Source organism: Podarcis liolepis (assembly GCF_965112155.1).
Source record: "Podarcis liolepis genome assembly, chromosome: 6".
Taxonomy (NCBI): Eukaryota; Metazoa; Chordata; class Lepidosauria; order Squamata; family Lacertidae; genus Podarcis; species Podarcis liolepis.
The window spans coordinates 85,512,374-85,526,387 of NC_139559.1; the positions used below are offsets into that span (position 1 = coordinate 85,512,374).

General features: G+C 43.5%; 1 protein-coding gene across 2 annotated transcripts in view; it reads left to right on the top strand.

Moving 5' to 3' along the window:
- Positions 1-14,014, top strand: part of BRINP3 (BMP/retinoic acid inducible neural specific 3) — a 257,252-nt gene that overhangs the window by 129,399 nt on the left and 113,839 nt on the right. For both annotated transcript variants that reach the window (XM_083506770.1, XM_083506771.1), the window contains exon 3: positions 13,243-13,433. In XM_083506770.1, coding sequence (XP_083362896.1) covers positions 13,243-13,433 — 191 coding nt within the window. The remainder of the gene's footprint in view (positions 1-13,242; positions 13,434-14,014) is intronic.

Here is a 14,014-nt window from a genome sequence, read left to right on the forward strand (position 1 = left end):
TGACCGTAGCTGCTTTTTATGTGGATGGGTTTTATTGTTGCTTTAAAAAGATAAGGACACAAACAAAATAAATGTTCATCTATATATATGTTATAGGGTATGGCTAATGCGATTTGAGTGGTTAGCATCCAGCGCCAGCAGGGGATTTTTGTACATTGACAGATGATATGGATAACTGACAAATGATTTGGGGCAACGTAAACTGATCAGACATTCTGTTCACTTGTCTGCTCATTATGCATAGTCTCTAAGTAGATTATGTATGTTGCTCAGCAAAAAAACTGCATAGTCCCCAAAATAGACACATGCTTTTAGACTGATGTTGTTTGTGTGCACTTAGAGAAGTGCAAAGTGAAGTTGTTTCTCCTCAGGTCCTTCTCTTTCCCCCACCTCCAGCTCTTCATATCAGCACTGCTTCATTAGTTTCAGATTAATTTCTGTTTGTATACACACCAGCAGTGCTGTTTTCTGGGGAGGACGCAGGGGGACGCATACCCCTAAATATTTTGCAGTGCCCCAAGCAACTGACCGACACGCCAGCTGTCTCCACAATAGCAGTGTGGAAGTACTGCATGCACAGCTTCACTAAGAGCCGGGGCATCTCTCCTCAACAGCCACAGTTGTGTGTTCAGACCCAGAGACCTCCCCCTTAAATAAAGACACATTTGACTCAAATTGTAGTTTTGGTTTTTGGCAGAATTTAGGCAACAACTTTATTGATTACAGAAAAGTGAGTGGTTTCATAGGCTCTGGTTTGACTAGCTCCCTACACCCTTGCAGGGAGCGCTGACCCAGAGCTCTATCATAGGTCAGCCAAGGGTGAACACCTGAGGTAGGTGGAAAGCCTGGGAACAGACTGTTCACTCCCCAGATGCTCCCCTGGACTCAGGCACAGACACAACCCCCTCTTGGGGGTTGACCTGGATTCCTTTAATCAAATACCCTTCACATAGGGATGGCAAGATCATTCTCCCATCCCTATCACATGAACCAGTGCCTATCCACAACCTTACAAGTTGTGACGAATTGCTACGTGGCAGGTGAAACGCAAATGGACACAGCCAATCAGCCAAGTGGGGGAAATTCCTGCCGTGCCTTCGTCCCAAAGACAGATGACACACGACGGCATAGCAAGGTCAAGTGCAAAATGCCCTAAAATTAGGGATTGGTGGGTGGGTGTTCTGAATGCATGGGCCGAAAGAGGAAGCTCTGGGTCACATGCATGGGTTTATATAGGTCCCTCAGTCTGTTTACACTGCACCCATTGTCCAAATTACACCCAGCAACGAGGGACCTACCACTTGGATGTTGTGGCTATCCAATAGATCCACCCCAAAACAGGAGATCAGTCTCTAGGTCTCACCACAACACATGTCCTCTTTTAGGGAGGACACAATCTGCAGCAGGAGGAGAAGCTGGCCGCAGAAGCAGCTCTACTCTCAGCCACCTCCGTCCCATTCAAGTAGGCCCGACCAAGCCCGCTGCAGCTGTGGGAAGGTCCACTGCAGGTTGTGGAATATTCAGGAGGCCCAGCCTCCTCCTCTAAATTTTTTGGGGGGGCTCAACCCCTTAAACCTCCCCTGATGGTGCCTTTGCACCAGAGGACATTGACAGTGTGGGGATATCTTGCCTCTATGCATAGGAGTTCACACCTTAGCTAGAGATAACCTAGGAATGGCTTAAGGACTCCATACGGCATGAAGCTGGTTTGAGAAACAGCACATCAAACAGTTGCAGTATATATATATATATATATATATATATATATATATATATATATATATTACAAAATACATATGCACTTTGGAAAACATCATGTGAACATGGATGGAAAACTCAGCCTTAGAAATGTAGCGAGAGCACAGCAAAGGGAAGTGTGAACACAGCTTGAGTCTTTGTCAAAGAAAAGACTTCATACGAAATTATTTGCACTCAGTCCTCTGCCCAGAAGCTAGCTGAAAGCCCCTGTGCCCAGATGTGATGTGACCATTCATTATGACAAGCCCTGGATAATAGTCATGGCTTTAAGACAGTGCATGCTATAATAATGATGATGATGGTGGTGGTGGTGGTGGTGGTTTATTTATATCCCGCCCTCCCCAGCCGAAGCCGGGCTCAGGGCGGCTAACATACATAAAGAGTTCTTTTAGTGAAGGGTTAACTAGTCAAATGGGCACTTCCAGTTGATGCTAATGGAGTGGTTCTTATGGCCCCCTGTTCCCATAGCAAATGAATGGACTGGAGTGGTAATTCAGCTTTATATGTTATACCGTACGTAGTTAGAAATTGCTCAGTGTCGGAATATATGCTCAAAGCATTGACATGTTTTCAAGAATTATAATGGCCTCCTTCATTTAATAGGAGCCATTATTAGAATGCTCTGCTTCACTTAATAGGGATCATTATTTTTTCCCTTTTTATCTAGAGTGTCTTCCACCATACAAAACACTTGTCATGAACTGTATATTGCTCCATGCTACGGCTGTTGATTGTCTCCAAAACTCATTTTATTCTGAAACCATTATCAAGTGCAATTAATTCTCCTGAAGCCCTGCACTTCCCCCAGTCAGCAGGAGGCTTCGTGGCATTGCATTAAATTCGCCAATAGCTTCTCCGGAGCTGTAACATATATCTCTTTGAACATCTGGTGGTAGCTGCAGCAAGGAACTGTTTCATAGGAAACATTTCTTGGGCTTAGTAAATGAAATTTCTGCTGATGAGCTTCACTTTGTATAGGACTTCAGAATGTTCCATATTCAAAGTATGCATGTAAATATGCCTGACTAAGGCTGTCAGCCAATTAAAAACTGTTTAATTCATTAATCATCTGGCTGTTCATTGATTAGTGTGTTGATTACATTGAAATTAATGTGCATATAATCCAACTTGTGTGTACATGTTTGTGCAAGCATGCACACACACACACACACACACACACACACACACGTGTGTGTTTTTACACACGTATACCCCCCTTTTAGGAAAAGGCTCCCCAATATGTTTTCATTGAAATATTCACTACAGCATGCAAAAAGCCAGTACAGTGGTACCTCTGGTTAAGTACTTAATTCGTTCCGGAGGTCCATACTTAACCTGAAACTGTTCTTAACCTGAAGCACCACTTTAGCTAATGAGGCCTCCTGCTGCTGCCATGCCGCCGGAGCACGATTTCTGTTCTCATCCTGAAGCAAAGTTCTTAACCTGAAGCACTATTTCTGGGTTAGTGGAGTCTGTAACCTGAAGCATATGTAACCTGAAGCATATGTAACCCGAGGTACCACTGTAATTAGAATCTTCTGGCCTTCACAGGCTTGTCACCAACAAGTTTCCTGGTCAGTATTGCCCGAATCTGCCTTTGATTAATATTGATGTTTGCTAGCATTAATATCACTTTACAGACATAATGAGGCTATTGTTAATGAGGCTTACCACTGCTAATTGCATAGCCATCTTAATCTTCTCACAATAGACTTTTGATGCAACTCTTACAAACCCATCACCCAGAATACATGCTGTCTTTTGGACACAGAGTATGTTTCTTTATATAAGAACTATGAATGGCACAGAGGTGGCATACTGGCATTGTGCGAAAGGATCTCATTCTTACGAAGTCTGTCATGGAATTCTACTCAATGTTGATCCAGAGCAGAATCCAATGTATAGTTAGCAGAGTAACAACTTAAACATGTTGCAGGATTCCCAAAAAATAGACCAGAGGCCATTGTATTTCATCCAGCAGAGCTTTACTGCTACTGAAGGCAAATGAGCATAATGGTCACAAATCCAATACATTCAGGATTGGCACAGTCCATAAGAAATCCAGTTGCAGCAGACTTAACTTAAACTTACAATAACCTATAATAAGTCTAAGCCTTCACACTATCTATGTTCAGAACATAACACCAGAGGGAAGAGAGATAGAAAGAGAAAGTGTTTCCCAGGCTCCTTCTGGCCCTACTTTTATAGTCAGCATGACCTTTGCGGAAAAGATAAGAGAACCAGTTTAAACCAGCTGTACTCACCTTCTCTGAAGGAATAACCCAAACACCATGAAGTTTCTTTCACACAGAGAAGCTTCCAGAACCCTCTTGAATTAAGCAGAACAGAGAAGATCTCTACACATCAGATCAGTACTTTCTGCACTAAGAAATGCAAACTGACAGTCTCATCAATATGCCGTTCTCATACTGTATATAAGCTCATGGTGCATTCTCAGTCTGTGATTTTTATCAGCTGAGTCTGGATGAAATGTGCTCCTTGGCCTTTGACTGGCACCATAACGCTCTTCTGCATGCTGGGAATCCACACACCCAATATGCTCAGAGTAAACTCATGTTGGACTTTGTCAACAAAGGTCCGTATAGTAAAAGCTATGGTTTTCCCAGTAGTGGTGTATGGAAGTGAGAGCTGGACCATAAAGAAGGCTGATCGCTGAAGAATTGATGCTTTTGAATTATGGTGCTGGAGGAGACTCTTGAGAGTCCCATGGACTGCAAGAAGATCAAACCTATCCATTCTGAAGGAAATCAGCCCTGAGTGCTCACTGGAAGGACAGATCCTGAAGCTGAGGCTCCAATACTTTGGCCACCTCATGAGAAGAGAAGACTCCCTGGAAAAGACCCTGATGTTGGGAAAGATGGAGGGCACAAGGAGAAGGGGATGGCAGAGGATGAGATGGTTGGACAGTGTTCTCGAAGCTACTAACATGAGTTTGACGAAGCTGTGGGAGGCAGTGGAAGACAGGAGTGCCTGGTGTGCTCTGGTCCATGGGGTCACGAAGTGTCGGACACGACTAAACGACTAAACAACAACAAACTGTTCCAAGTGTGGATCCTTATTCAGCCAAAGTTGCCCTCATCACACATTAACCAAACACAGGGATTGCCAGTGTGGTGCCTTCCAGGCGTAATTGGACTCCAACTCCTCTCAGTCCCAGTCAGCAAAGCCAATGGCCAGGAATGGTTGGGAGGTGCAGCCCAGTGACCTGGGAGGGCCACAAAGATTGCTCTATACGGCCTAGGACCCACGTACCTATAGGACCGCCTCTTCTGGTATGCCCCACGAAGGACTTTAAGGTCTATAAATGACAACATTTTGGAGGTCCTAAGTCATAAGGTGGTTAGGTTGGTCTCAACTAGGGCCAGGGCCTTTTCTGTACTGGCCCCAATTTGGTGGAACGTTCTGTCATGAGAGACTAGGGCCCTGCAGGACTTGACATCTTTCCACAGGGCCTGCAAGACAAAGGTGTTCCGCCTGGCCCTTGCTTTGGACCCTTATGTTTCCCTCCCCTTATGGTTTTGACTTTTAAAATGAGGATGCATTTTAAACTGCATTTTAACCTGTATTTTAAATTGGTTTTTTTCTTTTTCTTTTTTTCTTATTATGTTTTTACTGCAATGTTATTGGTGTTAGCTGCCCTGAGCCTGGCTGGCTCTGGCTGGGGTGGGAGGAGTATAAATAAAATTTATTCTTCTTCTTCTTCTTCTTCTTCTTCTTCTTATTATTATTATTATTATTAAGAAGAAGAAGAAGGGGAAGCTCACACATTGTCTCCACTCCTGCCCTCCACATGCTCAGCTGAAGGCTGAATTATAGCCTACTTAAATACAATTAAGAGGGATGCGGGTTACGCTGTGGGTAAAACCTCAGCATCTAGGGCTTGCCGATCGCATGGTCAGCGGTTCGAATCCCCGCGGCGGGGTGAGCTCCCGTCTTTCGGTCCCAGCTCCTGCCCACCTAGCAGATCGAAAGCACCCCTAAGTGCAAGTAGATAAATAGGTACTGCTTTATAGCAGGAAGGTAAACGGCGTTTCCGTGTGCTGTGCTGGTGCCGGCTCGCCAGAGCAGCTTCGTCACGCTGGCCACGTGACCCAGAAGTGTCTCCGGACAGCGCTGGCCCCCGGCCTCTTAAGTGAGATGGGCGCACAACCCTAGAGTCGGACACGACTGGCCCGTACGGGCAGGCGTACCATTACCTTTACCTTTAAATGCAGTTATTCACATATGGCATCAATTTCCACCTTCACTGAATGGACAGAAGTCTGTAGCAGGAACTCGGTGTGTGTGATCCTACCCCTGTCTATCTGTGCCTTTCATCTGGGCAGGGCTTGTGTGAAACAGCCCTCAGTTACAGCAGCAGGCTCAAAGGAAGAAGAAAAAATCCAGAAGATTTAAAATATCCATATTTAAATGACATGCTTCAAGTGTTATTTCTCTGTCAAAACAGTTTTATCTCAGTGACACCTTCAGGTTCCAGAAAAGTGAAGCAGAAATTTTGCTATGTTCTTGAGGGGTGGCAGAACTATCAGCGAAGTTCTTAATAACGTTCAGTTGTTAAGTTAATCAGTGAATAGACAAATTAGAATACAGTGGTACCTCGGGTTATGAACTTAATTCGTTCTGGAGGTCCATTCTTACCCTGAAACTGTTCTTAACCTGAGGTACTATTTCTGGGTAGGCAGAGTCTGTAACCTGAAGCGTCTGTCACCTGAAGCGTCTGTGTGTGATAGGGATTGCTGGATGCAGGGGTGAAAGCTGCTCCCCCCAAGCTTCTCTTTTCCCATGGGAAATGGCACCTTTTTAATTATTATTATTATTTATTGAATTTATATACCGCCCTACATCCAGAGGTCTTAGGGTGGTTTACATAAAAAGATCACAGTACAGTGGTACCTCAGGTTACAAACTTAATTTGTTCCGGAGGTCCGTTCTTAACCCAAAACCATTCATAACCTGAGGCACGCTTTCAATAATGGGGCCTCCTGCTGCTGCTGTGCCACCAGCACACGATTTCTGTTCTTATCCTGGGGCAAAGTTCTCAACCCAAGGTACTACTTCCAGGTTAGCAGAGTTTGTAACCCAAAGTGTTTGTAGCTCGAGGTGTTTGTATCCCAAGGTACCACTGTATATAAAATAAAAGCAATAACCCAATAATACCCCTCCCCCCACAAAGAGCCACATTCTAAAAGGGTATGGGATGTTGATCAGGTCAACCAAAGGCTTGGTTAAAAAGGAATGTTTTTGCCTGGCTCCTAAAGGTGTATAATGAAGGTGCCAGGCAAACTTCCCTGGGGAGAGCATTCCGCAGACGGGGAGCCACTGCAGAGAAGGGCGGTTCTCATGTTGCCACCCTCCGGACCTCTCAAGAAGGCGGCACATGAAGGAGGGCCTCAGATGATCTCAGGGTGATTTTCACGGAGATTAAGATGCTTAGCAGGAAATGGTTAAATCATCTTTCTCACACATGTCCCTTTCCCCCCTTGGTAGCTGTTGTTATAGTAATATTATGAGTTGGGATGGGAGGTGGGTAGGCTGTATTCCAAGATCCTTCTAATCACTGGATCCGGCAAATGTTAACATATAAGCCAGACTAACTTCCTGGTGAGGTGATCGCCTGGGTGATGAGCCATTAAGCGAACAAAAGAGGTGACAGGCAGCAGGTAGACAGAAGGGCAAAAGCAGACTTGAGAGAGATATGAGCTAGAAGCAAAGCAGCAAGCTGGGAACTGAGAGAGTCAGAGGGATGTTTGATTTCTGTTTGAATCCATAGATAGCTCAGTTGGTTAGTTCATGGTGCTGAAAACACCAAGGTTGCAGGTTTGATCCCTGTATGGGACAGCTGCATATTCCTGCATCACAAGGCGTTGGACTAGATCATCCTCAGGGTCCCTTTCAACTCTACCATTCTATGATTTCATCTAAGGCGATGGGGGAAGCAAGGCCCTTTTGGGGTGTTAACGCTGCAAGCCCCTCCCACATAGGCTCAGGTAGCAAATAGGTGCAAATACAGTGGTACCTTGGTTTAAGAACAGTCCTGTTTACGGACGATTCAGTTTAAGAACTCCACAAAACCGGAAATTTGCGAACTTTTCCTCGGTCTAAGAATGGAATCCAAACAGTGGAAGGGCACCGGCGGTGGGGGGCCTCATTAGGGAAAGCGCACCTCGCTTTAAGAACAGTTTCGGTTTAAGAATGGACTTCTGGAATGGATTAAGTTCGTAAACCGACGTACCACTGTAAACCCTATATCACAAAGATACTACAGTTTCTGCTGGGTCTGGAATGAGTTTTATGGTTAGTGTACACACACACACACACACACACACACACACACACACACACAAATGTGCATATATATGAAAACAGATCGGCTGCGCATTCTGAAGTTACTCAGCCCAATATTCCTGGGGAATGGAAAAGCTTTCACCATCTCTCTAAATTCCATGAACAACAGATGCTAGTAAATTTACCAACACTGATGTCACCACTAGAAAGGCCCTACTCCCCCATTCTTGGTGGCCTAACCTTCAAAGGGCATGACACTAAGGTATCCCATGCTGTGTGCACAGAGTTCCACCCACAGAACTTTCCTTTCCAGGGAGAGAGGAAAAATACTGCACTAGTTCAGTGCTAAGATACTAAGAGCAAAGCCCCATTTGATAAGCTTTGTGCATATGGAAGATGTCAACACAGAAGGTATTCTGCATAGGACTGTGAGTCCAACAAACTCTGTGATACTCTACAATGAAGCAAGCAAATTTATAGAAATGCCTTCTCCTCGTGGCTCTCCCCTTTGCTGTAGCCCAGGTTAAGCATGAATCACCCCTTTATGTAGCTTTAAAGAAAAATGGATCAATGTGATCAGTTTCTGTGCTTAATTCCTTGTTCCCTGACACTGAAGAAATGGACAAAAGCCCCTATGTTATCTCAGTGTAGTACGCACAAACTGGACTCTGAATTTCCCTCAAAGCAAACGGCGTTAACTGTTGGCATGTCCCATCTAAATGAGGATTCCACAGATGTTTTGCAACAAGAATGGTCCCTTGATTAGATTTTGAGGACAATGTGTCCTTTTCTTAATAACTCTTAGCAGCATCTTAATTGGTAAGCAAATGAATAAAAGATTTGCTTATTACTACTTAATTGACTTGTTTGCTTTCATTGCAACCACTGATATATTTTGCCGTAAATAGGAGGTGCCATTCTTTGTGTTTAATGCAGCCTCTGGAATAATTTATCTTCAGCGGTAATCAAAAACTGCCTCCATTTAAGGATCAGCTTTGCAGACATTATTGTAATTTAAAGTGAGGAAGCGATACCAAAGGAAGAGCTTCACACCTGTGCTTTAGGGGCATATATTTTCAGAAAGCAGGAATGGACAGATCACTCTATTTCTTTGTCAAATTCTAGTCTGTGTCAAATGTGCATGTGCTTATCAATGAATTTATTCCATTTGGCATTAATCTGCAGTTGCGTTAAGACCCAGAGACCTCCCCCTTAAATAAAGACACATTTGACTCAAATTGTAGTTTTGGTTTTTGGAAGAATTTAGGCCACAACTTTATTGATTACAGAAAAGTGAGTGGTTGCTTAGGCTCTGGTTCGACTAGCTACCTACACCCTTGCAGGGAGCGCAGACCCAGAGCTCTATCATAGGTCAGCCAAGGGTGAACACCTGAGGCAGGTGAAAAGCCTGGGAACAGACTGTTCACTCCCCAGATGCTCCCCTGGACTCAGGCACAGACACAACCCCCTTTCGGGGGTTGACCAAACCAAGCTGAGTACCTGGATTCCTTTAACTGAATACCCTTCACATAGGGATGACAAGATCATTCTCCCATCCCTATCACATGAACCAGTGCCTATCTGCAACCTTACAAGTTGTGACGAATTGCTACATGGCAGGCAAAACCCACAGCCAATCAGCCAAGTGGGGAAAATTTCTGCCGTGCCCCTGTCCCAACGACAGACGACACACAACGGCATAGCAAGGTCAGTCGCAAAATGCCCTAAAATTAGGAGGAGGTGGAAGGGTGTTCTGATGCATGAGTCAAAAGAGGAAGCTCTGGGACACATGCATGGGTTTACAGTGATACCCCGGGTTACATACGCTTCAGGTTACATATGCTTCAGGTTACAGACTCCACTAACCTAGAAATAATACCTCAGGTTAAGAAATTTGCTTCAGGATGAGAACAGAAATCGTGCTCTGGCGGTGCGGCAGCAGCAGGAGGCCCCATTAGCTAAAGTGGTGCTTCAGGTTAAGAACAGTTTCAGGCTAAGAACAGACCTCCGGAACGAATTAAGTACTTAACCTGAGGTACCACTGTATATAGGTCCCTCGATCCATTTAGACTGCGCCCCATTGGCCAGATTACACCCAGCAATGAGGGACCTACCAATCAGGTGTTGTGGCTATGCAATAGACCCACCCACAACCAGGAGGTCAGTCTCCAGGTCTCACCGCAACACGTGCCCTCTTTTAGGGAGGACACGATTTGTTGAGGTGTTCGTTTTTTGTTTTTTTTTAAAAGAATTACAAAATGAATGTGCAAAGGAAGGAAGGACAGGCTTGCTTTTCTGCCAACTGCACTGAAGGTGTTCAGCGCAGCCAGCTTTTACACATCGCTAGCAGAATGGTCCGCCAGCGAGGCTCAACCCATGAATGAGCCCCTGATTGGCCCGTTCAAATGTTAATGTTTTGGTGGCAATTCCGCCCTGCAGGGCGGCTCATGATTCGGGACTTCTAGGGATGGAGGCAGACAGGTGTGGATCAGGGCTGGATTAAGGTTTGATGAGACCTTAAGCTACTGAAGGTAATGGGGCCCTTTATATGTCCAGCTGTCCTTTGCCAACAACAAATTGTCGCTGTTTTTTGTTGTTGAATATATGCTATATGGTATAAATGCTATATTTATGGACCTAACAGGTATCGAAGGCCATTTGCACATAACAAAAGATGTATTTTATCAAAGTAATTGTTGAACTGAAATACAATTAAGAAGAAGTATATTATAAGTTGTATGAGTGTTAAGAAAGTGCACGAAAGGAAATAACATGGCATCAGCAGTTTAGATGAGAAATATATGAGAATAAGTGGAATGATAAAGTTGAAATTTGAAGCAATGTTATGTCTAAACTAAGCAGCTAAGTATTTGATGAAAGCACTTAAAATATGAGGCATAATATATGAGAATTAGAAAATAAGAACTGAAATAAGGTAATAAATTGCGGTTTATAACTTTTTTATGGAGAACGCAGGAAAGGGAGATGTGAAGAAGTCTAGATAGTTATGAAAAAACAATGTATGAACGGTGGTGACCCTTTTTGTATATTCTATGTTTATGTTTTTGTTTATTCATGTGTTCTTTGTTTGTTATTTACTGGTGATGGTGTTTTATATGTTTGGTGATTTTCTTTTGTTAAAAACTTGCAATAAAATATTTATATATATATAAAAAAGAAGAAGTATATTAATAGTGAGCAGTGTGAGCAAGCAAGGGGTCAACTGATCAAATCCATACTAGCAAATTTGGCGGGAAAATCTGGAGCCTTCTGGAGGATAAGTCAAATGATATTACACTGACCATGGCAAAGTTTCTTTCAGAGGTCGCAAGAAACAAAGACCATCATGCTCTAGACCTAACAAAATGACTACCTCAGTCTCTTTCGCCTGTTGTTTGTTTGTCTTAACTGTATCTTGTTTTGAAACCATTTTGTGGGTCTATGGACCGCAATAAAGATTTTTTTTTAATTAATATTGAATTTTTTTTGGGGGGGGCCAAGAAAGTGGGGCCCTAAGCTATAGCTTGTTTAGCTTATATGTAAATGCAGCACTGGGTGAGGGGCAACAAATGCCGCCCACCTGGAAAGGGGTAAGTGGCCATTCAAAGCACGAGAGGGAGAAATAGAAAGGCAATTTATGAAAACCCCTCTCGTGATTTTGTAGAGCTGTGTCAAACATGCTCTAGTTTTGGCTTTTTAGGTAGCTGGCAATTTCTATAAGGCAGAATTATTTTAATTGCAGCAACTTCCAAAAGGATAACGTGGTTGTCTGTTGCAGCAAAAGCAATTGGTAAAAATCTTAGGAGTGTTGCATTCAGTTGGCAGGTGTAGATGCCTTCAAATGTATGCAAATGACCAGTGGTCATTCACAAGTAGTAGAATTAGTGTGAACACTGTCATCCTAGTGTTGCTAAGTTAATTAACACCTGTGGTGCGGGTGTTATTTTTCATCTTTCTTTAATCCAGTTCAGTGTCTTTGTTCCCCCTTCCTACTGCCACTTCAATGCCATCGCCTGCCTAGATATTGCTGTTCATCCTTCCTGGTCAGGTGATTGTGCAGTGAAAAGGGATGATGTCACCATGATGCATAACCTACCAGATATAGCTACTTGATAATGTTGATGAGGGCCACTGAGAGTGAGGACAATTCAATAGAGAAGAAAATGTGTTGAAAAGGACTGAGAGTTGTGGACTTCCATTAGAAACTGTGTTCCAATTCAACTATGAAAACATGCCAAATCTGAGTTGGTGTGATGCTTCTGTCTCAGAGAAACGTGCATGTGAAGGAAAGGCTTTCGTTTTCCCCCCTGCAGCATACGAAAAATTCCAAATATTCATGTTGATATCGCTCTACTAGTATCCCTTGCAAAATAAAACCAGCCTGTTGTGGACAACCATCACACTCTGCAGAAGGAAGTACAGTGGTGCCTCGCAAGACGAAATTAATTCGTTCCGCAGGTTTTTTCTTCTTGCGAGTTTTTCGTCTTGCGAAGCACGGTTTCCCATAGGAATGCATTGAAAATCAATCAATGCGTTCCTATGGAGACCGTCCGGGGACAGAGAGGAAGTGCCGCGCGCCTTCCCCTCTGTCCCCGGACCTGTTTTAAAGCAAGGGGCGGCGGGGCAAGACACATTTCCCTATGGGCTTGCTTCTCCCCGTTGCCTCCCCTCTGTCCCCTCTTTTGAAGCAAGGGGCGGAGGGGAGAAGATCGCTTCTCCCCGTTGCCGCCCCTTGGTTCAAAAGGGGTCCGGGGACAGCGGGGAAGACGCGCTGCGCTTCCCCGCTATCCCCGGAGCTTGCGGCGCAAGCTTCGTTTTGCGAAGCAAGCCCATAGGGAAATGCGTCTTGCGAAGCGGCTAAGAAAACGAAAAACTCCTTCGTCTAGCGAGTTTTTCGTCTTCCGAGGCGTTCGTCTTGCGGGGTACCACTGTAGGCAATTTTTAAAACAGACATTTTTAAAACAAGTTTTTGTTTTCTTCACACAATGGCTTTGTTATGAAATGTTCCCTTTGTTTTATGTTTTGCTTGTTTTAGGCATCAAATGCATGACAGACTATCAGAAATAAGTGATACATACATATATACTAGACAGCTGGTTGGTGTAGTTTTCTAGTGAAAATGTCTAAACAATGTGTTTTTGAATGAGACATATATATTTTTTTCCTTTTGCTTTCCAGGGAATTTGGCCGTTGGAAAGTAAATAACTTAGCCGTCGAGAGAAAGAATTTTCTTGGCTCCCCGCTGCCTCTAGCCCCTGAATTTTTCCGGAACATAAGACTATTAGGACGTAGGCCGACTCTTCAGCAGATCACAGACAATCTTATCAAGAAATATGGGACACACTTCTTGCTGTCAGCTACCCTGGGAGGTAAGGTCACTCTCAAGAAGTATTCTACCTGTCTATTTAACCTTCTCAGCAACGATGCATTAATTGTGAAAACAACAACTGTCTATGATGGAAAGAACATCATATACCTCATGGTGCATTTGTTTAGTAATCTCCATTATTTCTTTTAATTTAGGTTTTATAAATTCTAAAATATACTGCGGAAAAGAGGAAGGGGAAGAATCTGCACACACGCACAAAAATCACTTAATCCATCACATTCATGTACAGTCTGAAATATAGAACCTAGTTTCAAAAAATCCATATACAACGAACATGGAAAAGTCACCACTGAATGGCCAAAATATTTTAAAGATTGAGTTATGAGTTATGGTCTGACCAGTTTAGCAGAATCTTTCCTTCAATATTCACACAACCAATAAACCTTGTGAAGGAACAGAGTGCATTGATAAACATATATCATTCAGTTCGGGTTAACTGCTGCTGTTTTGATTTTTAAAATCAAAAGGTCAAAAGTTTAGCTAATGATTGGAAGCCTTTTTTAAAAAAATCTATAGTATATTAGAGTTTTCACAATAAGACAATTGTAATAAAACAGTTCA